Source organism: Thalassophryne amazonica, chromosome 6 (assembly GCF_902500255.1).
Source record: "Thalassophryne amazonica chromosome 6, fThaAma1.1, whole genome shotgun sequence".
Classification (NCBI taxonomy): Eukaryota; Metazoa; Chordata; class Actinopteri; order Batrachoidiformes; family Batrachoididae; genus Thalassophryne; species Thalassophryne amazonica.
The window spans coordinates 88,127,895-88,147,431 of record NC_047108.1 but is presented as its reverse complement, the minus strand read 5'-3'; the positions used below and the strand labels follow the sequence as shown (position 1 = coordinate 88,147,431).

The window sequence follows — 19,537 nt, the reverse complement described above, 5'->3', positions numbered from 1 at the left end:
ACGTTATACTTTTTTTTTTTTTTTTTTTATGTACGTTACACTAATGGAGGAATTGTGGGGATGAGAGCGGGGAGAGAAAGAAAAAAAAAAAACGGTGGGGAAAGTTACTCTATACTAAATTCTCTTGAATAACCCCATCTACCCTGTCTCCTTGATACAACCTGGTCTTTGAATTTTATATGAAAACCAACAGTGACGTGCAGTCAGGGGAGGCAGGTGAGGCTATGCCTCACGTGTCATCATGGAAAGAAAAAAATGTGAAAAAAGTGAAAAAATAAATTAAATGCTTATATTTATCCAGTGATTTGTACTTTAAAGTATTTTCCTTTTAACTTTAAAATTGCTGAATTTTCACATTTGCCGTTCAAATACTGAGCAGAGACTTGCAGTGACGTAGCAGCCGGCTAGCTGTGCCTCACCTTGGATCGCAGTCACTGGGCTAACTGTCGGAATGCTGTGCAGTGACACTGTTATTGTCTCTCTGCATGTCGACATTAAAATGGCAAAACACTTTGGTTATATGAACTTAATTTCCATAGTATAGCTGATGTACATAATGTAGTGGTTTTTTTTTATCAGCAGCTGCATGTGTGTGATGTGTTTCGTGTATTGAGCGATCATAAAACGGCTGCAAAGAGGCACCAAGTGAGGCGCACAGTTCTCCTGCCTCATGTTAGGGGGCACAAGTGATCCCAGGGATTCTTCTTGCAGTAACTCCTCAGCTGCAGAATAAGTGACAGCAAGCTATAAGAGCAGCTGTTCATTTATTTTTTCCTCTCACCTGGACTTTCAGAATGGAGGATTATACTGTATATCCAAACTGAAAAATTATCTATACTACACTTTCAAAGCAGGAGGTAATAATTAAAAGATGACCAACACCTGCCCGGAGTTAGTTCTCTTCTTTTGCCGTGGGTTTTACCGGCACACTGAAGAACTGAGCACCGCACACTAAAACCCGAAGCTCCTCCACTCTCCCAGTCACTGGTAAACCCCTTGCACAATTGTTATCCCCTGCTGTAATTGTTATCGTTTCCACAGGCAGATTTGTCCGTACTTCGCTGCCATGATACTGGAAATGCGCAATGTTTATATGCATTGACCTTTGAACTTACCCAGCAGCCACTGCGGAGCTGAAAACCTGAAACTGGTTTATAAGCCACACTGTGGGGTTCATGTTTGTAAATTTGATTGTGATGAAATCAGTGCCTCATCAGCCATCAACCTCACTGCACGTCACTGAAAACCAACCCTTAGATTCCCTGATCCATTGCTTTTGTCATGATTTGTTCAGTTCTGTCTTGACGATTGTTTTGACTTCAGATTTACTAAATGGAACATTGATCTCTATTTCTGAGTTCAGAGCTGCTTTAGCCAGCTGATCTACCGCTTCATTACCCTCAATTCCAGAATGAGATGGAACCCATATGAAACATACTGAAATATTCTGTTGTCATAATTTAAATAGGTTTTGAATAATGTCATTGATCAGGTCTGGCCTGCAAACAGATTTGCCATTTAACATGCTGATTCATGCTGCCATTGAATCCGAACAGATGACCTGGTGACTGAACTTCACCTCCTCCACCCACCACAGTGCAAGCAGAATCATTAGCCGTTCCATCGAAAAGATACCTAAATGATCTGAAAGTCTTTTTATGATAGACTTACAAAACTGGGAAATATAAACTGCTGTCCATGTCATGTCCTGTGACTGGACCTTTGATCCATCAGTAAACATATGAATCACATTTGTATGTTTTATAGCAAGGTACAATCCCAATGAAGTTGGGATGTTGTGTGAAATGTAAATAAAAACAGAATACAATGATTTGCAAATCCTCTTCAACCTATATTCAATTGAATACACCACAAGGACAAGATATTTAACGTTCAAACTGGTACTTTTTTTGTTTTTGTGCAAATATTTGCTCATTTTGAAATGGATGCTTGCAACACATTTCAAAAAAGCTGGAACAGTGATATGTTTACCACTGTGTTACATCACCTTTACTTCTAACAACACTCAATAAGCGTTTTGGAACAAAGCACACAAAATTTACTTGGGGCATAGGAAAAACCCAGGGGGAATAATAACAATGGTGCTATGCAACTGTGCGTTAAGCTAGACAAGCCTAGTTTCAAAGCCTGACAGTTTCCTACCCAACCAAAACTATTACATGGAACAACTTGTTTGTCATAGGGTATGTATTTGCACAATACATGTTTTTCTGGATATTGAAAGGTCAATAATTTATCACTGTTCACAAATTGTGTTAAGAGCCCATAGATCACCTGTAAATCCAATATGGCCCCCACTTTGGCAGCTAAAATGTAAGTTACATTCCCATGATTCTCCAGTGATTCAACATTTTCCAACTGCATTTACTAGGATTTCAATTCAATTTATTTTATTTATATAATGCCAAATGACATCAAAGCTGCTCCACATAGGTATGGCCTAACCTTACCAACCCCCCTGAGCAAGCACATAAGCAACAGTGGTAAGGAAAAACTCCCTCTGCTGTTCTTAAGGAAGATATCTCAAGCAGGCCAGACTCAGAGGGATGAGCCACTGCTTAGGCCATTCTAACAGTTATAAAGTTACAAGGAGTTACATAAAAACTGCACGACAGTGCAAAGTCAATCCTAAGGCCAAGCTGACAGAGACCAAGGATGATAGGGTTGTCCATCTTAGGATCAGACAATGTTCTGAATGGGAAGAAACTTTGACCCACTGGATTTGGGTTGGAAACTTGAAGACAGCCAGTTTGTTCCCATTATGTCTGAATGCTGCACGATACACACCTCTGATCCAGTGCAGTTGCACAAAGCTTCCACAAAGTTGCACAAAGGCTTCCATGTACTTCTGCATGCCGATCCTGCCAACTTACATCTTGTGACAACACATTCAACCAAGTTCATGATTATCTGGATGACAACCATGAGGACTGAATTTTGACATAGGTACCATAAAACCCAACCAAGGCTAGCTAATAAAGAACCTCTTCATTGAAGTAAAACTGCAGATCACACTTACTGCATAGCTTCAAGTATGTGCAGTTTCTTTTTTCTTTCTTTGCAAATTGCAAGAAGGCCATAAGTTTATCTGACATTTTTGACCACGTTCATAAATGGTATTAGACATTTATAAAACATTTTCCATATGTAAATTTGCTTAAATGCACAAACATTGCTTTATGTGTGTTGCATCAATTCTGAGTCCCAGGATTGGTTACCTTATTCATGGTTATACACCACCCTTCATATGATGGTTTTGAAGCATTTTACCTTAAGTGACACCAGTTGTTTGACCCTAAAAAACACAGTGTAGACACAAAGATCACAGTTCCACCTGCAATCTTAAGGAAAATATAAATGTTTTACTGATTTTCAGGCCAGGTGATGTCCATATTTAAAGTGGCCTAGCTTTATAACTAACTTTGCATAGTCAGATTTTGGTGGATACACCCAGTAGAGTACAAAACTAGTGTGTGCCTGCATCAGTACAATGCTACACAGGTTTTACCCATCTGTGGCTGATGCAGGGCTCTGCTTTGAGAGAGCATTAAATATGGAAGGAGACCCCCCTTTTTGAGTAGTAAAAATGCCAAAATGTTGCACACAGGGACGTGATAGTAGTGGTTAAGCATTAGGCTTGAGACTAGAGGATCCCAGCCTGACTGGAAAATCACTAAGGGCCATTGCTCCCAGTGTTAGTGAGCACCTTGTATGGCAGCACCCTGACATCAGGATGACTGTGAGGCATTATTGTAAAGCGCTTTGAGCATCTGATGCACATGAAAAAGCGCAATATAAATGCAGTCCATTCAAAAAATATATATTTTCCACATTTAATTATTTCATGTGCGCATAAGTGTCCGCAATGTGCCAAATTGCAGAATGCAACAACAAAGTTGAGATAGACAAGAACACCTTGTGTGCAAGATGTTATTATTGGGAAACAATATTTATTAACATAAATATATTAACATAAATTTATGTCAAATTCTGGGAGAGATTTGTACATCCAACTGTGGATCTGGCATAAGATGTACATGCTGATGGCCAATTCAAGATGTAAACTTTTTTTCTCCTCCCTTTCTTTCAGCTGCTCTCCACCTCACACATTCGTTATGGTCGTTCCGTGGATCCGTAACACTGGCAGAGGGGTGTACCTCTGTCCAAGTGCTAATACAACTCTGTGTGTGTGTCCCGGTATGTGTCTCTGTGCATCTAATAACATCTATGTAACACCATGCAATGCAGTGTGATGTAATGCAGGAAATACTGCACTGGTCACATCGCAGAAGTTTTGAACATGCTAAAACTAGCCATAATGCATCATCCCGTAGTCAGTGGCAGATTTACTTTGCTTTGCTTACATAAACTGAAGCACTTCCGCTGTTTATCATTGAAAGACTCAAGTCAAAGCTTACTCCATGTGAAACTCTTTATTTCTTTTTATAGCCTGTGGCTTCAAAGACGTCAGCTTCAGAGACTGGAATGATAATACAAGAGCTCAGTCATGAACACACTTGTTTTACATATTCATTGATGTGAGGTAGAAAACGTATGTGATTAATGAACAAAAATAAAGGATGCTGTTTGAATCCATCAATCTTGTTTGAAGGAATGGGTAAAATATTGAAACTACATTACATACTATGGACCTTTAACCATTCAACACGATTCTTCTTTTCTGGCCAAATGTCACTGAACACCAGCTCAGCCCCTAGTAAATATTATAAAGCCACAACATTTAAAATCAACACTTTTTTTCTCTCCATACAGCATTTATTAAAATGCACTTAAGCAACTTCATGCACTGCAATGCATTATAAAAATAACAATGTTCTTTTAAGGGCAGGCAGTAACAAGATTATAAAACCCTGTTTGACAACAACATGCACGCATTTTAATGAAGTTACACATACAAATTGCATTTCACACCCCTGCCTCTGCAAACAGTCTTTTAAGGGTCTGACACCCAAATAATAGTCAATATAGCCAACGTTTTGATAACAAAAATCCTATTTCTGTATCATCTTAAAGACGGTCATGAATTTTATTTATTTATTTAGGGAAACCTGCCCAAAAGTACTTTTAAGTACACTTAATTAGTATTCAACAACTTTCTTCAAAACAAATGAATTAAAAACCTTTTAGAAAACATATTAAAAAAAGTTTTAGTCAGCAAGAATACAGCTGAAAACCACAAAAGCTGTCTGATGTGCACTGAGCAGAATACAAATGCAAACATACAAAAACAGTAGCATAGCTACAAATAAGTTACATTTCTGGACCCAACTCCTTTCACGCTAAAAATTCTTTAAAACAGATAACTGCCATAAATACACAGTTAAGAAATGTACATATAGAAAGGTAGTTATGACTGACGAAATGCAAGCGAACAAACCGATTGTCATAAAGGGAAAAGTGATGAGGCGATTGCACGTGATACATTTGTAGTAGAACTTCAATAAACTTATGCATCTCCTAATTCAGAAATAAGTGTACCAGAACACTGACAATCTGACATCAGAATCAATAGAATAAAAAATAATTTATATAAAAAAGATGTGATCACTTTAACATAGAATTATATCAAATACTGGTCATGTTGCAACAGGAAGTACTTCAACACTATGACACCCAGCTAACGGGAGTACTCCACAGATTAAGGACTGAGGTTTGTGGTCTGAATCACTTTTTGTAGCTGACAAATTATTTTTCAAGCCATTACTTATTGTCCACTGTCAAATTTCTTAAATGAAGAGTAATAACATACCTATGCTGTACCAACGTTGGCAAATAAATAGTCAGCCTCAAAGTACATTTTAGAGTCAGTACAAAGACTTTTTTTTATTAGGTTTGATTTGGCTGGGTTTGTAAAATATATTTTTGTCAATAGCTGAAACAAAAGACCGTATTAAAATTATGTCTGTGACAATGAGAACACAGTAACAGTTGGATTAAAGTAACTAAATAGTTGAAAATGTAAATCTTACATATATTTAGCTTGAAGTGCGATGAAGTCAGAAAAAGAGCTGTGGTTGGCAAAACATCTGCTTTCATTCAGTTCAAAGCCATTCAATTTAGGCCACAAAACCAAGAGGCGCAAACTGCACTGCCCCCTGAAAACAAGACAGATTATCTTAATCCACCAGTGAAACCTGACTGACTGCACCAGGCGTCATTACAGGTTCTAAACCCTCACATACTCAGTACCTGAAGTGGAGGCACACTCATCTTTAACAGACAATTCTGCGAACTGGAGTGAAGGTGTGTCATTCTGTCAGGTCAGACTCCTGGCTGTGATACTCGGCTGTCTCCATTTTAAGGATGTAGGGAATGATGCTATCAATAGAGACATTACCTATCAAACCCGTGAAGAAAAGCTCCTCTGTGATGCTTGAGCTCATGAGGCGCAGGGCTGGGAGCCGTGTCAGGATACGGGTCAATCTGAGGAAGGAAACAATAGCTGTAGAGTGACCACAGTTATGTGATCTCAAGATTTTGGCTTCTGTGCACTCACTGTTCTGATGCAAAAATGTGAAGACAGTTAAACAGTGAAACACTTCCTAAGTCTCTCAGCCGTGTGGGCAATGCGATTTATTAGGGGTGTGGGGGAAAAAAATTTATAATATTGCGATTTTTAGTTGTTTGATACGAGAATTGATTTTTAAAGTCCAAAACTGAACTCATTCAAATCATTTGCTGGTTGAAATAAAGTGGAAATACAGTACCATTTTCATTCACAAGAGGGTGCAATCTATTGCAGATGCGAGTGCAGATACCCGACCCTGGCCCGACGGGTCAGACATACATTTCGAAAAGATACTCAGTCACGTCAGCACAAAGACACTGAACGTATGAAACTTTTCAAAAATGATGATGTCATAGCTCTGCCTCTCTAAGCTCAGCCGCTCATAATGAATGACATGTTGTTAACAGTGTAACTTAACATACATCATTTTTTTTCTTGGTAGATCATTAATGGGATTTATTTTCATCGCTAGCAGTGTGCTGAAGAGATGACAGATGGCTGTGGTGAATGCTGATCATGAATAAACTGAGCACTGATGCTAATAAAATAATTGCAGAAAAGATTTTCAGCTTTCAAAATAAGTAGTTTTTTTTTTCTTTTTGTCATCGGTGTGACAAAGCCGTGGCTTCCTCTGATTCAGGCTGAGAAATGCACCCGTATCATCGTATAACACTGCAGGACTTCTTTAAAAATGCTAATTATTCACAAGCAATTTCCACAAAAATAGAGCCACGGGCACTGTAGCTCACCTGGATAATACAAGACATCACACTTTCAGCTAGAAAAGGGGGCATGGCCAATCTTCAAAGATTGTATCAAGGTCAAAATTTTAAAAATCTTAAAAACCCCTCAGGAATGCTTTGGAGCTACCTACCCTTGTACCAAAGTTTAGCTCAATATCTTTAAAAACTGCTGACCGATGGCTCTACATGGCATTTTCAATATGGCCGCTATGGCAGCCATGTTTGAAATCGGATCATAATGCCTCAAGCATACTTTGGTGTCCTCATTGGTAGGAACATGCACACCAAGTTTCAGCTTCATTGGTTCAGTGGTTCCTTAGATGTTTAAACTGACAACTGGAAAAGTGGGTGTGATCATAGTCCAGGGATCATATCATGGTCAAAATTTATAGATATGTTTTGGGGCTTGCCAATTGCTACCCATGTAGCACATTTCAGCTCAGTTGCTGCAAAGATGGCTAACAAATGGTTATACATTATTATTTTCAAGATGGACGCCATGGCAATATTGTGATATTGATATGTATCAAAACTGCACCGACTGCCAGCCCCTCAGCATTGTGGAGAGTGAAGGGCTCAGGGAACTTGTTCAGGTCCTTCAGCCCTCATATTCATCATTACTGGTTTGTTGTTGTTTGGAAATCATGTACTGAAATGCCACATTGTTGTTTTAGATGACCTTTGGCAACATCTCGACACTGAGTGTCAACGCGGGTGCCTGTAGGGGTTTTTTAGGTCCAGCAGGTGTCAGTATTCAGTGACACAGTATTAATACAACTTGGCAATGTGCTGAAACGCTTCATGATGCCTCATCGACCCATCACTAGCGTTTGGTACATTCTGATAACATTTCAAAGTATGTGATAGTTGTGTCTAGGTTTGTTAATCAAGGGTCATTTTTACTTACGGAAATAATGTGAAAGACATCGCCTCAAAACTCATGGATGTGTTACACAACATACAACACTGGTTAAATGACACTTGCCTGCACTTGAATACAAAAAAAAAAAACAGTATGTATGGTGTTTAGTAAACGTCCCACTGACATTAGAAGGTCCAATGTGTTTTTTGACGGGGAGGAGTTGGAGCTGGTATCTCAATTTAAAAATCTTGGAGTTATCCTGGACTCAAACTTGTCCTTCAAAAAACATATTAAAAAAGTCAAAAATACAGTAAATTTTAATTTACTAAATTTTAAACATATACATCCCTCTCTAACAACTAATGCAGCCAAAACATATCTCTTTTGCATGGTTTTCTCACATATTGACTACTGTTTCACTAAGTGGACATTTGCAGCCACCTCGGTATTAAAATCCATAGAGCAGCTGTATAATAGAGCAGTTAAGATATATGATAGACAATCTAATTCTTATCATCACTGTAAGGTTCTGGAAAAGCATACGTTTCTGGACTTCGAAAATCTGAAGGTATTCAAATATGCCTGCTTCATACATAAATGTTTACATGGACCAGCACAAACTCCTGTTAAAGAATTCATCCACATAAAAAGATTCACAGGGTATAGTACAAGAGCTGACACAAGAGGTGAATGTGAGATTACTCATAGAAGGACCACCTTTGGTCAGAACGTATTATCCATAAAAGATGGGCAAGCTTGGAACAACTTCCCAGTCACAATCAGGGAGAGCACCACTTTCAGAACCTTCAAAGGACAGTTGAAAGCTTGGTTACTGGCAAATCAGACATGCAACCATCTGTAGCCTAACTGTGGAGGCACCACTTTTCTCTCTTTTTTTTCAGTTATATGTACACAATACCCTTGTACAGGACGGGTGTAATATGCTCACGTCTAAAAGTGTTTGTCAAAAGACGAGCAGCAGCATTCTGCACCAACTGAAGACGTGCAAGAGACGACTGATTAATGCCCAAATAAAGTGCATTACAATAATCAAGTCTGGAGCTGATGAAAGCATGAATGGCTGTCTCAAGATCACGTCTACTGAGAAAGTGCTTTATTTTAGCCAAAAGGCGAAGTTGGAAAAAACTAGCTTTGACAACAGAATTTATCTGTTGATCAAACCTCAAACAGCTGTCAAATATCACTCCCAAATTCTTGACAGCTGGTTTTACATAGTTAGCCAAAGCACCAAAATTTGGTGTTACCACATTTGGTATGCCAGTGCGCTCAAACACCATGATCTCAGTTTTACCATCACTCAGGTAAAGTCTTGGGACAGCCACTGCTTTACATCACGAATACAATGAAATAATGATGACAAAGCATCACTCCCATTAGTCCTCACAGGCAGATAGATTTGCAGATCATCTGCATAACAATGAAAGGACAGATTGTGCTGGGTTATAATTTACCCCAATGGCAGAATGTACAAAGAAAACAGAATCGGCCCAAGGACAGAACCCTGCAGCACTCCACAGCACAGAGGAGCAGTTGATGAGGAAAGGTCCCCAATCATGACAGAAAAGCTCCTTTCAGCCAAATATGATCTAAACCACTTAAGTGCAGTACCATGAATGCCAATAAAATGTTTCAACCGGGAAACAAGTACTGTGTGATCCACAGTATCAAAGGCTGCTGTGAGGTCCAACAGAACCAGCACAGCAGGATTCCCTGCATCCACCGACAAAGTGATGTCATTATGAACTTTTAAAAGTGCTGACTCAGTGCTGTGTCGCGATCTAAACCCAGATTGGAATTTTTCAAGGATGAGATTGTCTTCTGAAAATGATTGTAACTGTAAAAAGACAACCTTTTCTAAAACCTTAGACAGAAATGGCAGATGAGACACAGGTCTAAAATTGGATAAAACTGATGAGTCCAGGTGAGGTTTTTTAAGAAGAGGCCAAACCACAGCATGTTTAAAAGCAGCTGGAACAGCTGCTTTTAAACATGCGCAATACGCAATTCAACCAGGCACTAAAGCACTTTGCACGTAGCACTCGTCACTTTAATGCAGTACTTTTGCACCTCAATCACCCATCATCATAAAACTATTTTGGTTCCTCAACCTGTCGGCTGCTTATTAACGATCAATTGTTGCGAGTTTGAATTTGTAAATATTTGTATGTATATTCGGTTTTAATTGTTTTTTGTCATCATTGATTTGTTTTGGTATGTTGTGTGTTCTTAGTCCGGTTCTACATTACTGGGACTAAGGATGAAAATTAGCATCCTGCTACAATCAGGCATATTTACATGTAACTATGTTCATTAATATGCATTGTCCCATTTCAAATAAATGTGACTTAACTGCCAAAATGTGTCAATCTTGTACAATATTACAATATGCCTATTACCAACTTATAACAAGGAACTGTACCAAGTTTGACAAAATTCCTCCAGTGTGAGAGGAGTTGATTTCAGAATGCTTACACCTTTTAGAGATGGACAGACAGAAATCGCCAAGACATAATCCTCCTTTGGGCTTTCGGCCAGCTGAGGATAACAAAGCTGTAGCACTTTTGATAATTTTACTCTGTTGATTGCACTGACTCCGATAGTTACTGAAACGCACAGCTTAACTTCTGAAAATCACATTATTTTACCTGTACGCTGTTGCACATGGGGGAGCTTTGTTTTGGTCCTTTGTGTGGGTGTGTGAGTGTGTGAGAAAAACATGAGTTTGTGAACTCCAAATTTTGGCCCAATGTTTATGGGGGTATTTACAAAGGCTATTTTAAGAAATTGGCACCAGTATTTACTATGAAACACTAATTTGAAGTCATCATACATAACTTTTCCATTGGTTACATGACCTTTTGACCTTGGGTGACCGTGAAAGGTCAAACTCAAGGCATGAAGTGCTTATGACACAGTGACATTTCACCTGCAAAATTTACTCTTATTTGCACTTTAACAAGTACATACAATTAAATGGATCATAAAATAAATTACAACAAACAATGAAATGTTTGTATTACGGGATTTCAAAGTGAGAGGAAAAATCTATAAAGGAACATTACTCTTGTAATAAAACATTACATAAGTATGATGAGTGCACACCGAACCATATATTAAATCACAAAGAATTAATTTGCATGGATTTGTGTCACACATGTAATACACAAGTACTGCACTCTTTAAGTACCTTTTCTAGTTTATGGACTTACTACTCTGAAACAATTTTGTTTGGTTACCTGGGAGGTATGAATGTACCTGTAGGTGTCATCTGGATAAGTTTTCTGCACATAGTCCTGCAACTCCATTAGAGCCTTCTCTTGGAACTTCTCAATCTGTCCGCTGCTGTCCACACCTGGATGATCTGTCAAACACACAACAGTTATTTCTCACAAATGTACAGGGTGAAAACTCCCACTTTTCCACAGAAACTCAAACACTACCACTCTCATCCACTCTAACTCACCAGGGCTGAACAAAACTATTGCTTTCAGGTAGGCGTATTCATAACGGTCCGTCTCCAACCTCGTCATGCTGTTACAGAACTCTTGGAACTTCCAGATGTGCTCCATCACCTGCTTCACTCGCTCCCCTGAAAGCTTGTCTGAGATGGAAAACAGTCCACGTTTTATGCACACTGTAAAACCCAGGATTTCAAATGGTTTCAAACATTTAGGTTTACTTCACTCAAACAATCCAAATCAGCAAAATTATTCTAATTAAGTAAAATTAAATTGTTCACTTGTGTTAATTACCGTAATCCCATTCAATGCATCTACAGTAATTAAATAGTTTAAAGCAGAAGTCTCAAACTGATTCCAGAAAGGGCCAAGAGGGTGCAGGTTTTCTTTGCAACCACCCACTCCACCAGGTGAGTTCACTGATATGCAAATAAGTGCTGATATATCCAGGGCTGTGAAATGAAAATTGTAAAATCCAAGGAAAATATGGAGGGGCTCTGGGGGCCATACACCCACAGGAGCCGGGCTCTCGGGCCCCGTGGGATCCCAGAAACCAAATTAGTTTTTTATCTAATGATACATTTTTAGCATTTCCTGGAACAAAAAAATCTCAAAATTAGTGCAGATTTAAATGACCCTGTATTCAACCTTTCATTTGAACGGTCAATGATCATGTTGAAATAACAGAACATGACGTGGAAGCAGGACCTGGAATGATTTTCCTTTTAATTGTAAACCAAATTATGCATTAACGCAGAACAATTAAACTACATGAAATTCATGAAGACTGAAAAGACCGTTAAAGTATTTCAAAAACCACAGCCAAAACTTGGAGAATATTTTGAAAATCAGGGTAAAATATCAATAACTTTCCTTACAGTAAAAAAGCCATATATTCTTGTGGAAATTCCTGTAAATCCACTCAAAGCCACAGTCTTTTTTCCAATGAAAGAAGGTCTGGATTAATGAAAAAAGTCATAATCTTTTCTAAAATCCTGTTTGAACAGGACAATGTTTATTTTTCAGAGAGAAAAAAAATTCTTACCGTGTTTCCTGATGGCACAGTTCAATTTTTCAGTTTCTTTCAGGTGTGTTGATGAAGCCAGCGACAATTCCACGGATTATTGTCCTTATCAGACTTTTTCAAACAGTCTTTCTTACATCTTCTCTCTGTCCGACGTTGGTCCTTGACACAGACATGCTGTACAATTCTTCTTTTAAAAACTTTAGAGCGCTAAAGGTTTGCGATGTCCACATGCTACATTTAGCTTAAGCTTCACGCAGGAGCCACACAGCATCGCCGCAGCAACCAACCAGTCCCGCTTTACGACAACTGTCGCAACAGCCAGGCTTTGAGAGAGGGATTTTTTCTCCTCGAAACTCCGTGAATCCGAGGACACTGATTTGTATCTGTAACACACAGATCAGTGTCCGCGGACCGTCGTGGACTTATATAACTGGCACGATATCGTAAAAAAAGAACATTTTGCGATAGACATTTTAAAAACTCAGTGATGATCATGATTACAGAGTAAAACACTAACCCCGCCCCCATGATGAAATCTGTGGAATTTCACAGATTTGTGGAGTTTTCACAGCCCTGTATATCAAAAACATGGGGATGGGAATACTGCTACTCATACCAGACATCTTATGTTTAGATAATACCACAAATTGTTATAAACCCTCTTTTTAATACTTTCACATATCACAAGCACACATTTCTTTGTTCTTATCTACTTGCTCTACTGTGAAGTGATGACAAGCTTAGCAGTCATTACCATCCTGAATGTTGCTCTGAAGGTGGTTGATGATGGCAGACAGGATGGTTGACAGGTTCATGATATGAGCGCACTGAGCGAGACCCAGAGTGAACAGCTCATTCCAGCATGCTCGGACCAAACTGGTGTTTGCCTCCTGACTGAGAAAGACAAAGAATTACAAAAGAAAAGTATGTGAACCTGCAAGATAGTTGATAGTACAGTCCATCTTTGCAGCATTCATAAAGTTGCATAGATAATTCATTAAATGTTCTTGCATCTAATGTATTCTCACCCAAGAGCTGAGAAGGCGGGGATGGAGCGCACCCAGTGCATCGAGAGAAACAGAAGTCTGGATGCTGACTCACAGATGTAATGTACATTCAGATACTCAGGCATGGGGCTGGGCATGGTCAGCTACAGGAGAGAAGCAAAGCAGGGGGAAAAGGGCACAGAGAAATTATATATTAGGGAAACACATCATGAAACAAATTTAATATAGGAACACCTACAGATATAAGTCAAAGTAAGAGAAACACCAACATAAAGCATCTTAATTTGACTTGGCAAAAACAAGTCACACAAATAGCTGCAGTATGTTTTGAAAGAAGAGTGTTGCATTATACTGCAAACTTTCGTTTTCCATTTAAGCAAGACAAACTTTTCATCCAATGTTTCTACTTTAATAAAACAGCATGTATTTGAATTTCTGATATTCAAGAAGTGGAAAAAAACACATGGGGGGGGGGGGGTAAGACTGTATCAGTTCAGAAGGAAACTTTCTCCATTGGAGTTTAGCCGTCACAGGGAAAAAGAAAAAAAAAATTCTTAATTGTCCAGCTGTTGGTGTGTGCAGATCAACTTTACCATGTCATTCAGAAAGATATTTTGGTGTCCTGTGTTGGTGTTCTGTTGGTCTTAATTTTACTTTTCTTGCCACTTGCAAAAACTGGGGTCCCTATGAAGTTGCCTCGTGAGCCAGATGTGGCCCCTTAGCTCTACTGTGCACGGTCAGAGTGTACATCACGGTTACTACGTGGTTCACTCAGCTCTACAGTTTCTTTTATTAAAGGCCATTTGATGTGTTTACCCACTCACCTTAAAACAAACATGGCTGTCTGTGAGCAGTGGCCCTTCCACCTCAATTATGGGGGACTCCTGGTCTCCACCAATAAGCTGGATGGTTGTTCCAGTGGCACACAGTGAATTTTCTGTCCGGGTGCGTCCCAATCCTTCTTCAGGTGGGTTAAGGACTTTGGCCAAGGTGTCAAAGGCGCTGTGCACAGCACAACACAGAAACATCTTAAATCTGTAAAGGCCTGCTGAAGTGAGTATTAAGCCATACCTAATACCTCTCACAAACCCCTGTTATCCTCTCTATGTACCGTGTTATCTCACTGGCCGATTGTTCCTCATGTGGACTGTCTGATGAATTGCCGTTGTTTAAATTCTCTTTTAGGGAGTCATTCAGGCTGGCCAGTGATGTCACAACATTGGCAAGCGTCCCCAGGTCTCCCTGCCCAGGTTCCATCTAAAGATGCATAATATTGATTACTTTCCAACAAGCAGTATGAGTCAAATGCACTGAGAACAGCCATAGACAGAAGTGTCCTGCACAGGAAAACACAAAAGTTCAAATGATCTATAACACATGTTTAACATATACTTCTTAAAACTTACCTAAGGGTGCTTTCACACCTGAAAGTCCATAGCAAGGTCTGAATAAGGTTCATGTTTTTGTTGCACTGTACACATTTGGTCCAGTTAGTTTGGTTTCACACAGTAACACTAAATATAGCAGCACTAAATATTTCATGATATTCTTACATCATCTATGCAGACTGCATTTCTCTGTACTCTACACCAAAGTTGGGTCCAAAAGTAATTGTATTCGAAGCAATTGTAATGACAGCTATGCTTTCAACTAATTGTACCTATAATCGATTGCTCTTCAGAATCCTGGAAAGTAATTGCATTTGTAACTGACTGCTTCACTCGGGAGGAGCTCGGAGTCGAGCCACTGCTCCTCCACGTTGAAAGGAGTCAGTTGAGGTGGCTCGGGCATCTTTTCCGGATGCCCCCTGGACGCCTCGCTGGAGAGGTGTTCCGGGCACGTCCCATTGGGAGGAGGCCCCGGGGAAGACCCAGGACACGCTGGAGGGACTACATCTCTCGGCTGGCTTGGGAACGCCTTGGGGTTCCCCCGGAGGAGCTGGGGGAGGTGTGTGTGGATCGGGAGGTCTGGGCGGCTTTGCTTGAGCTGCTGCCCCCGCGACCCGACTCCGGATAAAGCGGAGGAAAATGGATGGATGGATGGATGCTTTAAAAGTATTTATAGACTCAACTCTGCTCGACACAGATTGGATGTTCCATGTGCTTGTGTCTGATGTTGCTGCCGTCAATTTGGTGGACAGTTCCATTTGAATGGAGAAAAATAGTGCCACGGGCACTGTAGCTCACCTGGATGATACAATACATCACAGTTTCAGCTGGATAAGTGGGCATGGCCAAAGTACAAATGTCGTATCAAAGTCAAATGAAAAGAAAAAAAAAAAACAAATCTTAAAAACCCATTGGAAATGTTTTGGAGCTACCTTCTAGCTACACTTGTGCCAAATTTCAGCTCAATATCTTTAAAGACTGCTCACTAATGGCTCTAGGTGGCATTTTCAATAAGGCCACAACAGCAGCGATGTTTAACATTGGATACCTTTGGCGCCCCTTATAGGATGGAACATTTATGCAAAATTTCAGCTTCACTGTGTCAGCAGTTTCAGAGAAGATGTTTACATAAACCGCCGCCAATGCAGACCCACGGTATATGCCCACTGGACCTTTGGTCCAAGTGAGCTAAAAATAAATGAACAAATTCCTTTTAAATGCACCACTCTGCATTTAATCATTAGTGATTGATCTCTGCTCCCCTCCACAGCATGTCTTTTTCTTGGTTCTCTCCCTCAGCCCCAACCAGTCCCAGCAGAAGACTGCCCCTCCCTGAGCCTGGTTCTGCTGGAGGTTTCTTCCTGTTAAAAGGGAGTTTTTCCTTCCCACTGTAGCCAAGTGCTTGCTCACAGGGGGTCGTTTTGACCGTTGGGGTTTTACATAATTATTGTATGGCCTTGCCTTACAATATAAAGCGCCTTGGGGCAACTGTTTGTTGTGATTTGGCGCTATATAAAAAAATTGATTGATTGATTGATTGATTTGTTGCAAATAAACTAACAATGTTATGGCATTTTAGTAGCAGCATGTGACGGCACTTGTCGTCAGAAGATTAATATTTTAAACTTTTACCCCGGCTGCAGTGACAAGGAGAAAAATGTTGATTTAACTTTATAGAGGAGAAAAGATGAGAAGCGAGAGATGGTTCTTTTAAAACCGTTGAAATTCACCCCATTTTAAACAGGAAAACATGAATAATGTGTGTATCAGGACTAGCGGTCGGATATGGCTGGACGCAAATGCAGGACACAGACAACTGGCTCTGTAGGTAAAAGCTGTTTACTAAAACAGTAAACAGGGTCCGGTACACAGCGAAGCAGTCCAACAAGAGTAACAAAAACAGAATCATCAGGCAAAAGGCGTGGTCAAAGATACAGGCAAGCAGTCATACACACTTGAGGCTAGCAGGTCGAGAATACAAGAAAACAGAGCTGGAAAGTAGGCACAGGGTGCAACAATCTGGCGAAGAACAAGGAGAACAGAGGAGCTTAAATAAGCCCTGGCAAAGAGGTGCTGATTAGGAACAGGTGAGCATGGAATGAACCAGAAAGAGGGCGTGACCAGAGAGAGAGAGAAAGAACCACCACCAAGAAACAGTAGGGAAAGACAAGAGAAAAAGGGACAGACAACCCCAACCGGAAAAACCCCAATCCTGACAGTGTGTGATATTACAGAGATATATTTAGGGAATAACCCTGTTGTGTCTGATGATATTTCTTCTTCTGTTGTTTAATGGGTGAAGATAACCTGCCTCAACTTCCTGTAATTGGTCTAAAAGTCTGAACTATCCAAAGTGTTTTCACACTTCAAATGAACTGAACTATGGTTCGGCTGGGCTTGACTGAGACCACCTCTTTTTGTTGGATCACATTCTGGTCCTTTCGTGTGTGCAGTGGTCTGAGGCAGCTTTCACACCTGTTATTTAACTTTGGACTAACCTGAAACACTTCAAAGGTCTGGAACAAACAAGGTGCATGTAAAAGCACCCTAACACTGACAAGTTCAATGTCAAAAACTGCTTTACAGATTGTTTAGTTTTTTCTTTGGCTGACCCCTGAACATAAAACATAAAAAATGCAAGACCAGCTATACTTACTGAAAGTTAATTCCTTTATTAAATAAATAAATAAATAAATGAGTAACAACTGTACCTTTGAGTCAGCCAGCAGCAGAGTAGCATCAGTCTGAATGACTGGCTGCTGGATATTAACCAGCATCCCCTGATCCAGCAGGCTGGACCTGCACATAGTACAGAGAGTCTATCAAAAACAGGTCAACTTCAAACAACATCTTAAATGGGCCAAAAAAAATTGAGATTTAAACAAACCTGGAACAATCAGTCTCTGTATCGGACATGAATGTTGGTGTGGCGATTAGCGGACTGTTTAAATCCTTGCGAATGTAGATCTTCTGTGTCGATGCAGCGCAGTTTGTATGTTTCTCTCTTGGCAATACATCGACAGGCTTTCTTTCACTCTGTACAGCTGAAGACATAAACAGACTAATCCTTAATGCCATGTTTCAATGCTAATATCAATATTAGTGATGTTTTTAGTCAACTGGATTGGCAAACTCTAGGGTCAGTCTGCAGAACAGTGTATTCATAGAAATCTGGTGTCTTCCATCAGAGTGTTGCTGTGGATGCTACCAGTTCATTACCCTGGGCATTGGTGATGCAGCAAAGCAATGTAATTGCCTGCTTGTGTGTGTACAAAATAACTCAAATGGGTGAGCAGACTTTCACCAAACTTGGTAAGAATATTTTTTTGGGTCAAGGTCAGGCATATAATCTGGAAAATACATTTTCCAGGCTTTTAAAGGGGCCAGAGACCTGTAAAGCTCATATCAATCACTAAATCATCCGTAATCAAATATGATAATGTCACAAAGATGTCACAAAACAAAACGCACAAAATTTGATGTATGTCTCCACAACCAACAAAGCTACAGAGGTGGCCCAAAGCTTGTACTAATCAGATAATCATCATTTGTCATTAAAGAGTTTTTACATTATTACAATTAAAAAAATAAAAAATAAAATAAGCCAACAGTCTATCATGGTGCATAAATGTGTATCCTCTGGCTGGCTGAAATAATATTTCCTATTAGTGAGTGCAACTTTTTTAAAGATATACATGACTTAATATATAGCTAGAATAATAGTCTTCAAGGCTGTTTTGTACTTCAGAAGTACTGCATGAATACCCACTGAGAAACCACACAATGTGTTTTTTTTTTTTAAGACCTCACTTTAAAAAGTGATCAAAACATCTGCAGAACCAAACTACATTAATTCTTCTTATTTGATTTCCACTAGCATAATTCTTATCTTCTGCGGGGGGGGGGGGGGGGACTAATGTAGACCTTTACACTTCAAAGAAGGTGAGCCTAATAAATGTAATTAACTTTTACCCACCTCTTTTTCAGTAAGAGTGTTGTTTGATTTTTCAATTAATAATACAACATTTGAATACCCAAGTCTGAAAATAATCAACATCTGCAGACATAAAACTCACATTCAGTCTTCATCCCCATTTTGAGGCATTTTCTCAACCGACAGAACTGGCAGCGATTACGATGGTGTTTGTTAATGACACAGTCTTCTTTACTCCGGCAGCTGTAAGTCAGATTCTTCCTTACACTCCGCTTGAAGAAACCTTTGCAGCCTTCACAACTGACTGCTCCGTAGTGACGACCTGAACACAGAAGTGAATTACTGTGCAAAACCTAAAACACATCCAATGCACTGCAAATGCAGGTAACGTCTGTTTACATAAGTACCTGAAGCCTTGTCCCCACAAACTACGCAGTACTCCACTGGCTGTGGTCGGCTCAAGTCCCCTGACTGACCAAGCAACCGTTCCATTGACACGGGATCTGTGACAATCTGAAAAGTAAAGTAAACCAAAATCAGCATCATG

At 39.7% G+C, this 19,537-nt stretch overlaps 1 protein-coding gene and 1 long non-coding RNA gene across 3 annotated transcripts in view; one reads left to right on the top strand and one right to left on the bottom strand.

Annotated features, from left to right (window-relative positions):
* Positions 1-4,438: 4,438 nt before the first annotated feature.
* The window catches only part of nr2c2 (nuclear receptor subfamily 2, group C, member 2), a 29,088-nt gene continuing 13,989 nt past the window's right edge, over positions 4,439-19,537 (bottom strand). Inside the window, exons 5-15 of one of the 2 annotated variants that reach the window (XM_034172725.1) lie at positions 19,398-19,503; positions 19,133-19,312; positions 17,944-18,100; positions 17,768-17,855; positions 14,780-14,925; positions 14,493-14,670; positions 13,690-13,811; positions 13,416-13,555; positions 11,640-11,777; positions 11,413-11,537; positions 4,439-6,465 (exon numbers count right to left, since the gene is read on the bottom strand). In XM_034172725.1, the coding sequence (XP_034028616.1) occupies positions 6,376-6,465; positions 11,413-11,537; positions 11,640-11,777; positions 13,416-13,555; positions 13,690-13,811; positions 14,493-14,670; positions 14,780-14,925; positions 17,768-17,855; positions 17,944-18,100; positions 19,133-19,312; positions 19,398-19,503 (1,470 nt within the window). In that variant the 3' untranslated portion in view covers positions 4,439-6,375. The remainder of the gene's footprint in view (positions 6,466-11,412; positions 11,538-11,639; positions 11,778-13,415; positions 13,556-13,689; positions 13,812-14,492; positions 14,671-14,779; positions 14,926-17,767; positions 17,856-17,943; positions 18,101-19,132; positions 19,313-19,397; positions 19,504-19,537) is intronic. The other variant, XM_034172724.1, reaches the window with a different exon arrangement.
* LOC117512591 lies at positions 7,679-16,033 on the top strand. Its single transcript, XR_004561334.1, has 3 exons — positions 7,679-7,689; positions 13,582-13,585; positions 15,825-16,033. It is a non-coding gene; the product is annotated as an uncharacterized LOC117512591 (long non-coding RNA).